Genomic DNA, 16,215 nt, shown 5'->3' on the forward strand with positions numbered 1-16,215 from the left:
CCTGCCTGACAGGCAGGAGTTTTGGAAGGGCAACTGTTAGTCTGTTGCAGCAAAAACCAAAAACAACAAAAAACAGTGCTATAGCACCTTAAAGACTAACACATTTATTTGGGCACAAGCTTTTGTTGGGCTGGAACTCATTTGACAAAGTAGGGTCCTGCTCATGGAAGCTTATGCCCAAATAAACTTGTCAGGGTTCAGTTGCCACAGCACTCCTTTTTGTTTTTCCCGGTACAAACGAATCCCACCAAAGCCAGCTCATCACTCCCATTTTGCTAATGTGGAAAGAGAGTTGGCTATGGCTGTAGAAGGAGCTAGTGCTAGGCTATGGCTGTAGAAGGAGCGAGTGCTAGAGCTGGGAGCTTTGCCCCAGGGGAGTCTGTGCCACGCCCTCTCCTGGTAGACGAGGAAAGGACTGTTGAAAAGCTGCAGGCTGGGCATGGGGCCTAGCCCTGAAAGCTGCCAACATCACTGGGGGGGGGGGGCTAGCAGCGCACACGTGCTGGGATAAGCCCCCTCCACCCATTATGAGCCTGTTGCCGTTGCCATGTGAGGCGGCTTTTCTGGTTAGACACCCTCTGCCTGAGAGACGCCGTGGCTCTTGCTTAATCTCCCCCGCCCGGCTGTTTACATGCTGGGCATCCCTTCACCCCTCGCCTCCCTGCATCGAAGTGGCGGTGGGCAGGGCGGTTGTGTCCCGCGGGCGGGCTCCCTGTGCCATTTCCTCGTGCCCGTTCAGGCGATCTGCGCGGACGCCTCCGGGTTGTGTCTGTGAGGCAGCGGCGGGGTCCTTCGCCTTCCACCTCCCGCAGTCCCGCCCCGCCCCGCGGTATAAAAGGCGTCGCCGCAGTCGGGCCCTAGCTGCTGTCGCTGGGGGGTCGGTCCGCGCCGAGGGACGCAGAGCCGGGCGCTGTGCCGCGGTGAGGGCCAGGGCTGAGGGCTCTTCCCCGAGCGGGGGCGCGGCGGGGCTGGCGGTCCCGGGAGCGGGGCTGGGGGGCCAGTGGCGGTGAAGGCCGCAGCGTCCGCCCTGGGGAAGCTAGGCCCGGCCCCGCGCGGAGGGAAGCGGGGAGGTGACAGCAGGTGGTTGCTAGGCGCTGCGGCCTGGGGATCCTCCCCTTACCTCAAGGCGGGCGGGTGGGGGAGCGCCTTACGGGCGGGGTCTCCGTACCGCTTGCGGGGCGGCGGCCCGCGGGTTTCCCCGGACGCAGGGCCGGCCTGGGCTGGGTGCAGTGCCTCGAGGGGGTGCTGCCCCGGTGGAAGGACCCCTCTGAGACCCTCGCAGGCGGACAAGCCCCGCTCTGCTCTCGGCTGCGTTGTGCGTTGCCCTGGGTCCCACCGGGCACTTCTTTAAGGTGGGTGGCGGCCTGTCAGACCCTGCGCCTGACCCCCTCCAAACAAGGGGCTGACACGCGACGTTTCACAATGGAGACTAACGCAGCTGCCAAAGTGGGCTCCAGCCCACGGAAGCTGGTGTCCAAATAAACGTGTTAGTGTTCAGGGTGCCACAGGGCCTCCTCGTTCTTCTTAATGGCGATCCCAGGGGTTCTGAGAAATGCAGAAGAGCCCCGGCTCTCTCCGCTTTGCAGGGCACAGAGTTGGCTAAAGATACCATAAGTGGTTGAGCTGAGCAGCGAGGGCCAATAAAAATGTGAGCGCAGTGCTGTAATTGAAGTACATCCCTTAATAAATAATAATAATAATAGTATAATGACTCTTTACCAGATTCAGCACTGTCACATTTGGGCTCTGCACCATTCTGCTTAGTCACTGTGTTGGCACCGGTTATCTGAGGCGAACTTGTTTTTTTTTTTTTCTAAGTTCTACACTGCAAGTACATCTATCTTTTTTTACTAACGAAGTACACTGATCTCCATTATTGTTTAAGTCTCCTCTCCATAATATGTGCTTTTTTTTTTTAAAGTAAGACTTCTGACAATAAAGTCCTGTTTTTGAAATTGATACAATCATGTATTTGAAAGATGGACTGAAATTAATGTGAAACTGACCTTAATGCAAATAGCTGTGCATAAAGTGAATAAGCTAGAATCTATGCATCTATCCTATCATGCAGCATCATGATTTTAAGCTTCTACAACCTGTGTATCTAGACCATTAATTTTTATTTCATTTGTTGCACCTTAAAATGACTAAATTTTGGCTGACTAGATCCAAATAAGTATCATGTCAAGATGCCAGGATTAATTTTAAACAGTTGATTGTGTGATAATGTCTTGTGATGCTTAAAGTTGTGTAGCTAAATAGATCATACAAATAACTACTCAGTGTCATTGTAGTTGTGCATGTAGACTGAATAGACAAGAAAACTTGATACTGTCACCTTAACAAGCATAAACCTGATAATGTTCCTTTCCAGAAAACATTCTCATGTAGGGAAAAAGTGTAAATCTCAAATATGAAGCTAAAATCTAAAGAAAGTCTTGCATTTCCAGATTGCAATAAACAGTAACTTCTGTATGACACAATACAGTTAAAATTCTTAGCGGTAGCTGTGTTAGTCTGTAACTTTAAAAACAAGTAGTCCTATGGCACCTTAGACCTGGCTGTCCAACATGCTTGTTGCTAGCTATATGTGGCTATTTGGTTGGTTGAGTGTGGCTTGTGGCTATTTGGTTGGTTGAGTGTGGCTTGTTTGCTATAGCAAATAGCCACTATAGTGCCTACTGCTTCAGAACTGTTTGGATGCCACGGCCTTATATAAGCTCATGAGCTTTCATGGTCTTTCATCAGATGAATAGTAGTTAAAATACTTAGATAGTAAAAATTGTCCCTACAGTGAATATTTCAGTATAGTTAGATTGAAAATCGGATATTTAAATTACTGCTGATTCAGTCTGCTTATGCAACAAGCAGTGCTGTGATGTAAATCCAAATTATAACACTTAGTAGAAATATGCCATATTGAGGCTAAACAATGTGCAACCGGTAACATAATTTCAAGGAAACTAATAAAATGCATTGCATGGTGTCAAGTATCAGAGGGGTAGCCGTGTTAGTCTGAATCTGCAAAAGCGATGAGGAGTCCTGTGGCACCTTATAGACTAACTGAAGTGTAGGAGCATAAGCTTTCGTGGGCAAAGACCCACTTCGTCAGATGCATGTAGTGGCCACTACATGCATCTGACGAAGTGGGTCTTGGCCCACGAAAGCTTATGCTCCTACACTTCAGTTAGTCTATAAGGTGCCACAGGACTCCTCATCGCTTTAATAAAATGCAGAAAACCTGAATAGTTGAATGTAGGCTTTTCCTATCTCATCATTGCTTTTTTTTGGGTTCAGTAAAAGGGATTGCAGAGGTGACTGTTTTTAGATGAAGTAATTTTTATCTAGCAAGTAAGAGCCTTATTTGTATTGAAGCAGTTTTAACTTCTCATTATAAGACTGGTCTGCTTAATGCTACTGAGTAATGTAACTTTAATCAATATTCAGCACTCTAAAAAGAGAAACCATAGTTGTAACGTTGCAGCAACAAATTTCATATCCTACTTAAGTGAGAAATGCAGTGCTTGTTTGTCTGAGCCCATCCAAAAAAATCCCTACCACTTAAATTTTCACGTAGGATTGATTGTAACTCTGCCAAACATGAACTGATGAGATTGCACTCATCCTCTCAGATGAGGTTCTGTATTCAGCTTGCATTCTGCTTAATAACCTGCACTGGCTGAGCTCCATTGGCCTGGGTTTGTTGCAGTAGTCCGGATCAGCAGTATTGACATGCTAGAGTCTGCATTATGAAACAGATAAAACAATATAGCTGAAAGGGATGCAGCCAGTCAGCTGCTTTAATTGCAGTAGATCTTGGGTTTGTGAAGTATTAAGTCCCTCAAGGAAGTGTTATGCACAAATGTTAAGCTAGCATCAATTGGATAAATCAGTGAGAAGGGCTCTTCTTGTATCTTTTTTCCCCAGAAGCTTTTTTTCCAACTGGTTCTGAACTGGATTGTCTGGCTGTATCTAATGGTCCATGGATTAGCTCTCCTTTTCTCCACTAAAGGAACTCTAAACTAGGGATGTAAGTGACTAGCTGACTTCGGGTACTCAAGTCACTACTTGACTAGTCACTCTTTTCTCCCACCTCCCTAGGTGCCTTTGTATCAGCACCATATCTGTGTGTGTGGGGGTGGGGGGGGGAGGGGAGGCAGAGGTGCAGCAGAACTAGCTGTGACTCTGCTTTTTAAATGTTTAAAAAAAAAAAAATTCCGGCGGCTCTTACTACAAAGCTACTGTGGGGTTAGCTCCTGGAGATGGTGCAAGATGGGACTGCTTAGTCCCAGCTCATGCCGCCCTAGTGGGCTACCCCCACTGTGGCTCCCCTTTATTGACTAATTTAGAAGTTGATGGACATTTCACCGACTTCTCGATTAGTTGATGATCTGCGATTAACATCCCTATTCTAAACTATAATATCCTTCCGCAAAGTAAAATAAATAAGTAATAAATGACCAAAAAAGGCCTTGAGACATCACACATGAAAACTAATGACTTTACACAGGTTTTTCTCCAGATGTAACTTTTTTCCAAGACCTTTCCTGTTAAACTAAATCACTTTTACAGTTAGTAAATATAGAGCCAGTTAATCTAGACTAATTCTTTAACACTTCAGTAGAGAGGCAAGGTGGGAAATTTATGAACACAGTTTACATATTGTAATAAATTCAAGCTATTTTCTAAAATTTGAAGTGGCTTTATTTCAAAAGCACTCTTGAAGGCCTTGTATGGATGTGTGTGTGTATGCATATGTAAATATAGATGATAAAGCTGCCTCGCTACCTTAAAATATAATCTAATCATCTGCATAGCATTATAACCTCACTCATAACTTGCACAGTATTAGAGGTGTAGGAAGGTATTAGGAAGATAGGTTTTGTGAGTCTTGATAATCAGACTCTTAACAAAACATTTCAAATAAATTCTCACATGTGCTGCAAGAATTTGTCTTATTGTTTCTGAACTTGTTAAAGCACTTGCTGATTATGCTCTAAAAATCCATTTTTTTCTTCTAGCACTACTAAATGTGGTAGCAGGTGCAAAAAACATGATCAGTCTGTTTGGAAAGTTCTCCAGTATAGGGATGTTAAGTAGCGATTCATTTGCTACTCGAGTAGTTAATGGAATTTCCCTTGGCTAGTCAATAAGCACCTCCCTGTTCTGCTTTTGAAATGTACAAGAGCCCTGGTGGGAGCTCTTGGCATTTCAAAGTTGGACAGCCGCATGGAGCCCAGGGCCAGTGGGAAGTCCGGCTGGCTCTGGGCTCCTGGTGGGCACTTCTGCTTTGAAATACACAAGAGCCTCTGCTGGGGACTCCTGTACTTTTCAAAGTGGCAGTGCTGCAGAGCCCAGGGTAAGCAGGGGAGTCCCCAGCTGATCCTGGGCTCCACCTTGGCATTTCAAAGCAGCAGGAGTGCTGCTTTGAAATGCTGCGAGGAGCCTGATGCCGGGTTCCCCACAGCATTCAGTTGCAGTGCTGCACAGAGCAGCTGACCCTGGGGTTCTGTGTGGTGCTGCTGCCTTTAATTATCTCTCCCCCCCCCCCCCCTCCCCCGTTGCCTCTGAAAGACAGCAAGGGGCGGGGAGAGTGACTAGTTGACTATTTGATAAGCATTTGCTTATCGCATAGTTGACTGGTCCTTTACATCCCTACTTCAATATGAATAATACATCAAACTTGTTTTATTTGAGAGAGACTTGTCCAGGAAACCAGAATTTTGAAAATGCTGTTAGATCAGACTTCACATTTTCCACTCATACTCTTGCTGCTTTATTCTAGAAGTAGTAAATTAAGACTCTTATCCAAGCAGACACTTTGTAAAGATATGTCTGTGGGAACAATATTTGCTCTTTCATATATACTGTTGTGTGTCCCATCTTGATGTCATTTGTCTTGAAGAGGCAATATGAATGGTAAAGATGGCTTTTTATAACATTGTATTACACTAACTTTCTGCAAACTATTGTATGAAAATGACTGACTTTTTTCATGTTATAGATGCCGTCAATTAAACTGCAGAGTTCTGATGGAGAAATTTTTGAAGTTGATGTTGAAATTGCAAAGCAATCCGTAACTATCAAGACTATGTTGGAAGGTAAGAGAACAGGTTTGAGAGAAAAGCTTATCACAAACTAGTGTCCCATTGTTCAGATGAGACGTTTTAAAAGCTGAGGTGCTTTATCAAAACTCGAATTTGGTGTTTCTTTGTAGCCCTGTCCTAGGTACATATCTAGTAGGAAGAGAAGGGATTAGAACAACCACAAATCAAAACTCATCTCAGTCTTACAACTACAGAATAACAACCCACAAAAACTTAGAAACTTTTTTTAATGTGCAACCTATTTGGATATTTAGGCCTCCATTACAGATACTGGTTTTGTAGTGGTAGGTAAGTAACGCAAACTGATCCTAGGCATGTGATCATGCTGAATAGCTGATCTGAACAAAACACTTCTATTATGGGTTGAATTTACTGGCTTTGAGTTATGTCTGCTAAGATACAACACATATAACTTAAACTAGGGATGTGAACGACTAGTTGACTATCCAATAAGCAAATGCTTATCGGATAGTCAACACACTAGGCGACTAGTTGCTGCCTCTGATGAGGGGTGGGGGTGGAGGAGAGGAGAGGAAGCAAGGGGGCGGTGGGGAGAGAGGAGGGTATTCTTCAAAGTGGCAGTGTTGTGTGGAGCTGGGTTTTGACACTTTGAAATGCCATGTGCAGCCCAGGGCCAGCTGGGAGTTCCATCGACTATTGGATTAGCCAGTTAATCTAAATGTAACATCCCTAATTTAAAGATGGGAAAAACTAAGAGATGAAAGTAAAAAAAAAACAAACACAAAACATTGATAAGGATAGATATATTAGACTGGCCCTATTGTCTGAATATTTAACTGTTAACAGTTGTTACTTCTTAAAAACTGAAACAACCCAGAACGTCTCAAGGTCTCATTTACATTAACCTCCCATGGCTTGCAGTTTAGAACCAAGGACAGACTGTCAGTTCAAGTCTATTAGCAAAACGTCTGTGGACTAGTTTTCACATTAATTGGGAGATGCCTTTCTTTTGTTTGACTATTTATTGTAGAACTAGTAGCATCAGCATAGCCTCTGGAAAAAGCACTTGTCTGTGGTATGAACTTTTCTCTTAAACCTTCTCTATTGCTCTTGGGGGAGTTTTGCACCACTATGTACACATAGAATTCATATTCCCCTCCGATTCCTTTGTTTCTCAGTCAAAGCCATTTTTCTGTAGAAAAGCAAAGCAAAGAAAAGCTGCAGAGGTGCCAGAGTCTGTCCGTCCTCCCCCTGTTCTGCCGGGTCACTTCATAGGCACTTTCTCTGAAGTAGCACAGGTTGTACCTCCCTTACCTGGGATGCCCTAGTCTGGCAACATCTGTGGTCCGGTATGGACCATGGATGTTTATGGACCACAGAGCCCAGGAAGGAGGAGGTCTGGTGGTGGGGAAGGAGTGCTGTAAGGGGCACTGGCAACTCAGCTGAGAGGGGGGTGTGGGTGGGTGGGTGTGTGTGGACAGACAGACATGGCGGGAGCTCTGGCCCCAGCGATGGCCGGTAGAAGAGTTCCGGCTGTAGAGCCAGGCAGTGGGGAAGAGCCCGGGGGCCGAGGCCGCAGCAGGGGCAGGATGGAGCCCTACCCCAGCGGCAGCATGGCCATGAGGGGAGGGACCTTCTCTGGGAAGGGAAATCCCCTCATTCGGGACTAGTCAGGTCATGAGGGCGCTGGACCAGTGAGGACCAACCTGTAGTGCCAGTTTCAGTTTGTTTTCATGCCATCTTATCTTTTTCCTAATGTCAGAAAATATTTGTTTCTAAATGCAGCTATTTCCACATATTTGTCAATGTGAGAGTCATATTAAATACAGTCAAAAGTAAGAAATATAAACTCTTTATAGGCAACTGTTTTCATAGTTGAGCTGTTTTGGTCAGGGATAGTCTTGGCAAACTTACGTTCTTCAGCCTCATGCTGACTGTTTAGAATTCCTTTTAAGTTGCTAATTTGGACTTCTGCACAACTAATTTGTGGATATGCCTTGAAAAAGCCTCTTACTAAAATAAGTACAGCTTGGGGAATCATTTACTTGAGCAGTGATTACAGTATTGAGTGAATTAATTTTGATTTTACATTTATTCTTGGGCATGAGGTCTCTACTTCTGGTTCAAATGCCTGGGTTTATGAACACAGGCTGCTACTTGAACATTGAGGATCAGACAGTATTACTGTGGGGGTGTAGCATAAATGAGAGACGGGGCCCCGCTCTGACTTCTCTGTGCCCTCAGTGTTAGTGGGGAGATAGGATACATATTTAAAACTTAAGATGCTGCTTTCTCTAATGTACATACTAAACCTTAGATTATGCAAACCATTTTTGTTTCAGTTGAATTTTTCACGTTAATGTTGGCTTTTATTTTGGCAGCTTGTTTCATAGATTGCTTTCCTGCTTTCGTTCTTGAGGCCTGACACCTGACTTCCCTTTTTATGAGGTAGTTGGGGAGAGAACAGTAATACCTTTTGAGCAGCTGGCTGAGGCAGTCACTTGGACGTGCCATCCAGATATTGTCTGCAGCCAGTAGGAATGTAAGGAAAGTTGGCATTCCCATAAAGAGTGGAAAGAACAGAATCAAAAGTTACAAATGTATTGATGTTATACTGACCCTTAACCATTTTAAAGGGTTTTTGTATTCCCTGAATATTTTAGTCTTGTGTAATATTTTAGTCTTGTGTAGTTCAATGCTTTCCTGGAAAGGAGCTTTATAAAAATGCAAACCATCTATTTTCATTTGCATGCAACTTAGTTCACTTTTAATGTGTTAAACCATAAGCAAATACTGCAAAAATGGACAGGTCAGGTGGCTTTGTCAGGACTCAGTACCAAATACAGTGGATAGGTGTCTCCTTTGTAGGTTGTAGCATTGTATGAGACTTCAAAAAAATCTCCAAGCATGAGAATTAAAGCAAAGACAATGTCACATGTTTGTGAAAGGATTTAAATTATTGAGGATAATGCTTAGCTCTGATCTCCCAGTGATGCAATTTGTAAATAAAAACATCTGTGGGGGGCCACCAGATGGTCTGGATGTACAGCAAACTCTGCCTAATCCTTCTCAATAGGGACTGTGTTCTTACCCCAAAAATCACAACTATTAGTGTCTTCTCTTCTGAAAATGACCCAGGTCTAGCTGAACAGATTGGATATGCTAAAGGAGAAATAGTTTTTAGCCATGAGACACAAAGTTAAAATACTCTAGACATTTACAGTTGTATCTTTTTACTCTTTATGTCCTTCATTCCTACCTTGTAACACCACCAAAGTCCCCTTAGTATGATGCTGCATGTCATGATCAGTACACAAAATTTGGAAAGCATGAGATGGAAGTTATAAAAGCTCTCTCAGCAGATGGCACAGAATGCAATTCCTTAGTGTGCCCATCCATAGAAATCAAATGCAGAGGATATGTGGGATCTGGGACAGAGGTTGGGTGCAGAAGGGAGCTTAGGGTAGGGAATCAGGATGGAGAGGTTGTGGGATCTGAGTTTGGATGAATGAAGGGGTTGTGATATGGGGCAGGAATTAGGTTGTGGGTTCCAAAAGGGGGTATAGGCGCAGGATAAAATTCTGACCTGGGGAAGGGTGCAGATGGTTTGGGGTGTGACCCAGGGCAGGGAATTGGGTGCAGCAGGGGATGCAAGGTCCAGGATAGGGTATGAGAGCAGGAGAGGATTCCTACCTGGGGGAGGAACCAAATCCCCAGCATCTCTATGGCTATAGTATTAACTGCTCCTGCAGAAAGAACTAAATATGGCTTGTAGTTCATCCAGTAACTCTTTTAGATTATACTTAATAGTAGATACAAATGGTATTTCTTTTTGGAACACTTACAACAAAAATGGGATCTGAATACTGGTGGTGGCTAAAGAGACCTCCTCCTAATTATCCAACACTAGTAATAGTAGGATTATGGTGAAATAGGGAGGAACAGAACAATTTAATGGCAATTTAATACAGTCTTGTGAATAAGCAAATATAAATGCATTGGCGCATATATAGATTTAATAGTTACTTGGATATGATGAGCATTTTGTTACATAGCATGTCAAAGTAACGCAGCTGTAAGATTGAGGCCGTGTCTAAGAATGCTTAACTTCTTTCTTTAGCAGTAGGAGAACCTTAATTTGAATACAAATTGAGTGGATTTGCAACATTCAGCATCAGAACTGTATATTGTACTTGGGTTTATCAATCCACTGAATTTCAGAAAAAATGACATGAATGGCAAGTTAAAACATCTATCTTCTTTCCATTCTTAGATCTGGGAATGGATGATGAAGGAGATGATGACCCAGTCCCTCTTCCAAATGTTAATGCAGCTATATTAAAAAAGGTAAGATGCAACCCAGGTGCAGTTATTGGTAGCTTTGAACTACAAAAATGTATAGACTGAGCCATTGTCTAATGAGAACTGGAAATACTCCATTTAAACACAAACTTTCTTGTGTGCTAGTTAACATGTTCTAAAAATGTAACTGTATAGTGATCAAAAGTAGGATTTGTTGAACTGCAGTTCTAATTTCCCGAGGCTTTCCTGTAAATCATAGAGATAAAACACATCTTTTCATATTAGTGCTTAGAGGGCCAGTAGCAGTGGTAATGTATAGCATGCCTGGCTGCTAAGTGCTGTGCACCAAACTCACCATCTATGCCCTCATTATTCTTGTCCTGGGGTTCTACAATTGTAGACTTCTTGTGACATTATCTGAGGACTCACTTGAGTACATCAAATTGAAATGAAAGATCTGGAGGCTTATGTTCAGCTATTAAAAGCCAGTGTATTTAATGGTCTGGAATCTATTGTTACTAGGTCAAATGGAAGAAGGAACAAATTTGCATGCCCCATCTCTTCAAGGGCCCTGTCTGCATTGTGTTGGAAAAGTTTGACTCAATTTAAATGTTTTTGAAATGAATTGATAGTTCTGTAATAAACTTTACCCAACCTGAGGCTACCGCAGTGTGTTTGTTTTTATATTTATTTATTTATATTTATTTATTTATTTATTTCTAGCCAGAGTGCAACAGGAGACTGAGTTACGCAACCCTCTATTTATATATTGCTTAGTAATGCTACACTAGTCAAAATTCAGACTAAATACAAAAAACTTAATCATATTTGTAACTGTTTTTTCTCCCTGATATGCTGCACAAAGTTATGCTTTACCACTTAATTCCTGACACTGCTGTCTGTCTGGCAATAGGTGGCAAAAATAGAACTGACACAGCACACTGTACCCAAGTTCCGGGAGAAACTGTTCCTATAATCTGAAGTCTAAACAACTGATGAGAAAATTTAAGAAATTTTATATTGATTTGTCATGTCTTAATATTAGGTGATTCAGTGGTGCACCCACCATAAGGATGATCCACCGCCCCCTGAAGACGATGAAAACAAGGAAAAACGAACAGATGACATCCCTGTGTGGGATCAAGAATTCCTGAAAGTAGACCAAGGAACACTCTTTGAACTAATCCTGGTAGGGAGTCCATGTTCTGTTAGATGCTCTCTTTAGCACACTGCCACATTGTCTAGACTGCTGAACTTTATCTTGGTGGTGTAGATCAAAAAGGTGCTATTTGTTTGACTTCCTCACTTTATAGTAAAATGATTCAAGATAATGCGTGTTGTGGAGACCCTTCACATACTTACCTAATACTTACGCTGCTCAATCTACACTTGAGGACCAAAGTACAAATTTGATGTTTACTGAACTGTAGTGCAAAGCTAATCGGGCCTTCCACCTACTTGACACATTTATTGTAGATGTGATACCTTCCTTCATTTGAAATAGGGTTGTGTGCTAGCTGCAGTTCAGAAGGGTGAATCCTTTTCTATCTTCAGCTCATTCTTGATGTTTTAAGGCCCAGTTCCCTTACCCTAATGGCATGTAAGTTGGTGCTCACTTGTATGCAGGCAGTGTGTTGTATTTCTTGGATAGCCAACTGGCTGCACGCAACTTTATTGTTCATGGGCTTCTGTAAGCTTTTTCTAACAGGAATGTCTCAAATTTTCAAATTTTCAGTTTGCTTAGAATTATTCTAAACTTTTCCATTAGGACTGTGCTAACTGATGTATTCAAATGCTTGCTCTTAATGAGCTACCTAAACACATTACTCGATCATAAAGTGAAGGTAGCCTATATTTGGTTTAAGTTGTACATCCATAGAGGCAGGGCATTGACTCTAAATCTGGCTAATCTTTTTTTGCAGGCTGCAAATTACTTAGACATTAAAGGTTTGCTCGATGTCACATGCAAGACTGTTGCAAATATGATTAAGGGGAAAACTCCAGAAGAAATTCGCAAGACCTTCAATATCAAGAATGACTTCACTGAAGAGGAAGAAGCACAGGTACTTCATAGTCTGGATCTGGATTGTTTAATATGCTGAAGCAGCCACATTAGTGTTATAGCTAATGTGTTTCAGCATGCAGTGTTCCAAGAGATTTTCAGTCTAAATGTTATAAAGTGTAAAACAACAATTGGTGCCTCAGCTAATTTACCACTTAGGGCCATGGTCACCAACCCGTCGATCGCGATTGACTGGCCGATCGCGAGGCCTCGACCAGTTGATCGCGAGGTGTTCGGGCAACTCCACCCCCCCATTTTTCCCCCCACCCCCAAGAAGCCCCACTACCTACCTCTAGTGTAGTGCCAGCTTCCCGCGGGGTGGATGGAAGTCCTGTCTGAAGCCCGTGTCCCTGTTGGGGGTTCCGGAAGTGCGTAGGCTGCTCCCCTCCCACAGCTCTGTTGCGTGCTGAGGGAGGGGGCGTCGGCCCTGGAGGAGGAGGTAGCCCCACTACCAGAGTCCCTGTAAGCCTGTGTTAGCTGACTTGGGCCAGCAATCTTATCCCTGTCTAAACATAGACTTACAGGTTAATGTTCTGTGTTCACTATTTCACAATGAATTAATACCACCATGTCAGACTTATTAAACATTTTTGGCTAAGATGGTATTTGTGCTTAATGTAGAATGACCAATATCACTTAGGAGTGAGGGGGTAAAAAAATAATTCCCTTCCCTAACCCTCCTGATGTAAAGTAGCTGTGATGACCTAATCCATGATATTAGCTGCAGCTAGGTCAGGGAAAGAATGTTTCCTTCATGATTATGGAGTTGGTAGGGTGATTGGAACCAACCCTTCCGATCACTGTAGTGAGTCTGCATTGTGGCAGTGGCACAGCTATGGTGCTGTAGTCTCCATACAGTGGACAAACCCTAAGTAAATCAATAATAGGACAATATTTCTCTTTCTGTAGGGCTGCCATAAATAGCCTTTTATTGCTGAGGCTTTGGAGAGGGCAACAAAGCTGTAAGTGCATTGAGGCATCCAGCTACAAAGATTAAAGTTGCGCAGAATTTCCCTCAAAGGCTTTTCAAAGAGTAAACATTAAAACAAATTGTGCATTATGGTGTATCTTAAATGATTAACCAGTTTAAGCAGAGTACAGGCAGTCCCCGACTTACGCGGATCTGACTTATGTCGGATCCGCAGTTATGAACGGGGCTTTTCTCGCCCCGGAGGACACGGACTGCGGGAGCTCATGGTCCCGCCGCCCGTGTACTCCGGGACGAGAAAAGCTGCTTCGCGTCTCCCCGGTCTGCAGACCAGGAAGACGCGGAGCAAAGCCGCGGAGCGGCTCGGGAGGCGCGCCTGGGCTGCCCGGCTGCCCGAGCCCCTCCGCGGCTTTGCTCCTCGTCTTCCTGGAGACCCCCCCCAGCAGACCAGGGAGACAAGGAGCAAAGCTGGGGAGGATGGGGGCGGGACCGTGGCGCATCTCCGCGGTCCCGCCGTCCGGGTTTCCCTGGTCTGCTGGGGGGGGCGCAGCTACTCCTTGGCGCTACAGGACCAACCGGGCAGCACCCCAGCTGCTCTTCCCCAGGTGTCCCCAAGTCAGCCGCTGCTTAAACTGATCAGCGGCTGACTACAGGAAGCCCGAGGCAGAGTTTGCTCTGCCCCGGGCTTCCTGGAATCAGCCGCTGATCAGTTTCAGCAGCGGCTGACTTGGGGACACCTGGGGCAGAGCAGCTGCGGTGCTGCCCGGTTGGTCCCCGCAGCGCCACCCCTGCGGGGACCTACCCGGCAGTGCCCCAGCTGCTCTGTCCTAGGCGTCCAGATTCAGCTGCTGTTGAAACTGATCAGCAGCTGATTCCAGGCAGCCCAGGGCAGAGCAAACTCTGCCTCGGGCTTCCTGTAGTCAGCCGCTGATCAGTTTCAGCAGCGGCTGAATCTGGAAGCCAGTTCCGACTTACATACAAATTCAGCTTAAGAACAAACCTACAGTCCCTATCTTGTACATAACCCGGGGACTGCTTGTATTCTAAAAGTTTCAAACATCATTGAACAAATTATAGCATTTCAGCTCTTCCTGAATCATGTATAGAAAGATGAGCAAGTAATTAGCTATTCATGAGTAGAACCTGTGGGTTATATTAGGAAGTGGTTGAAAGATACATGTGTTATCTTCAGTAACTTCTCAATCTGCACTGGTAAATATTTTACAAAAACTAGTTTCAACCGTCTTAAGTAGAGAGATGGAATGGCCCACATCTAACATTATTTTCCAGCATTTGATATGTGGTCAAGGACTGTACCTTTCTTTGGGGAGGGGTGTGTAGTCTGGGACAGATTGGGTGCAGAATGGGAGGCTCTGAGAGGGAGTTTGGTTGAAAGGGGGGGGTTATAACCTGATGCAGGGTGGGGAGGGAGGTATGGCTGCAAGAGGGGATTCTTGCTTGGGGGAGTGTTGTAGGAGGGGGCACAGTCTGGCAGGGGATTATGACTGGAGGCAGAGTTTGGTTGTGGTGCCACCAAATGCAGGCTAAGGTGGGAGGTGCATATCAAGGTGACTTCTAGCTGGTCTCCAGTGGGACCCTGCTTTAGCAAAGTAGTCTGACTGTTGGGGCCATGTCCCTCTAACCAGCCAATGGGCGCTGCAAGGACTGTTGGGGGTGGGGGCAATGAGCAAAGTTGATCCTTCCCTTCCCCCTCCCCCCACGGGGTACACAGTGCACAGAGGTATATGATCCTAGCAGCTGGGCTGCTTTGAGCGGCCTGAGGTTGCAGAGTCAGGGAGCCTGCCAGAGGGTCCTGGTGGGTCATGGGTTCTATCCAAATGCTTGGTGGGTTAGATTTGGCCCATGGACCATATTTTACCTGTCCCTGATCTAAGTGAAAATCCAGCATTTCTTTCAAGGTGTGTCTGTTTTTACAGGAAAGGAATGTAATCCAAGATGCCACTGGTGATGTTTCTATGTAACTAGTTTTTAAATGTTCATAGCATGTGTATAGCACTACATCTAATTAGAGTTTTATCTCAATGCAGGTACGCAAGGAGAACCAGTGGTGTGAAGAGAAGTGAAGTTTTGTGCCTGACACTCTTAACACTGTAAGGATCGTTCCAAATACTAGTTGCACTGCTCTGTTTATAATTGTTAATATTAGACAAATGCAGCAGCAAATGAAGTTGTATTAGCAGGATATTGTTCCCTTTGCATGTGTAGTGTTTTTTGAGTACAGATTTAAATCTTATGGTTGAGTTTTTACCAGTGTAATCAGATGTCTTTTTACTTTAATCTGCAATGAATAAAACTGAAGTAAGCGTGGATTCTGTATGGAAAGTAGCACTTCAGGCTAACCTTCTCATTACTCTAACTGTCCATGTCCAGTTAGTGTTAGTTTGAGATGTCAGAATTTAGATAAGCATTTAAAACTCTATCAGTATAAATTAAATCTCTTGCAAAAAATTTTCTGAAATAGAATTAACAAAGTATATTTTTAGTCAAAGAACTAAAGGGTTTCTTAAGAAACCAGTCTGAGTGGAGAATTGCTGAGTTGCCTCTAAGCATGAAGAATAATGACCCTTGGAGTGAGTTAGTGCTTGACACAGTTCATTGATCACAGGCAAATACTTTAGAAGCCACTCATGAGATTTTGTATTGCTACTTTCCAAACCTGTAACAGTTTTCCTCTTACAAGATTATCACTGGCACAAATGTGGGTTTGGTGAAAACTGGGCAAGCTAATGACAGTTAACCTGGAACTCTTCAATCATGTATGTTAAGGCCTGCCTCTTGCTGGTGCAATGCAAGATGCGCACTGTGGTAGGCACAGGAGTGCTGATCCTTGGACT

The 16,215-nt window shown here is 44.2% G+C and overlaps 1 protein-coding gene across 3 annotated transcripts; it reads left to right on the forward strand.

Annotated features, from left to right (window-relative positions):
* The first annotated feature begins 761 nt into the window (after positions 1 to 761).
* On the forward strand, positions 762 to 15,688 carry SKP1 (S-phase kinase associated protein 1). Of its 3 annotated transcripts, none has more exons than XM_075900391.2 (6): positions 762 to 920; positions 6,005 to 6,101; positions 10,342 to 10,415; positions 11,416 to 11,559; positions 12,293 to 12,433; positions 15,409 to 15,688. In XM_075900391.2, exons 2-6 carry the CDS (start codon positions 6,005 to 6,007, stop codon positions 15,442 to 15,444), a joined length of 492 nt encoding a protein of 163 aa, XP_075756506.1. In that variant the 5' UTR covers positions 762 to 920; the 3' UTR covers positions 15,445 to 15,688. The 3 variants fall into 3 exon arrangements, with proteins under 3 accessions (XP_075756506.1, XP_075756507.1, XP_006116123.1); XM_075900392.2 differs by lacking the exon at positions 762 to 920 and adding an exon at positions 1,144 to 1,352; XM_006116061.5 differs by lacking the exon at positions 762 to 920 and adding an exon at positions 4,007 to 4,030.
* Positions 15,689 to 16,215: the final 527 nt, after the last annotated feature.

This window comes from Pelodiscus sinensis, chromosome 16, assembly GCF_052426305.1.
Source record: "Pelodiscus sinensis isolate ZL-2025 chromosome 16, ASM5242630v1, whole genome shotgun sequence".
Classification (NCBI taxonomy): domain Eukaryota; kingdom Metazoa; phylum Chordata; order Testudines; family Trionychidae; genus Pelodiscus; species Pelodiscus sinensis.

Bases quoted from the DNA above. Each gene is read 5' to 3' on its own strand.
- SKP1 (XM_075900391.2), top strand. From the start codon at position 6,005: ATGCCGTCAATTAAACTGCAGAGTTCTGATGGAGAAATTTTTGAAGTT. The intron at 10,416-11,415 runs GTAAGATGCAAC...TCTTAATATTAG, and splicing joins ATGCAGCTATATTAAAAAAG to GTGATTCAGTGGTGCACCCA. The intron at 11,560-12,292 runs GTAGGGAGTCCA...CTTTTTTTGCAG, and splicing joins CACTCTTTGAACTAATCCTG to GCTGCAAATTACTTAGACAT.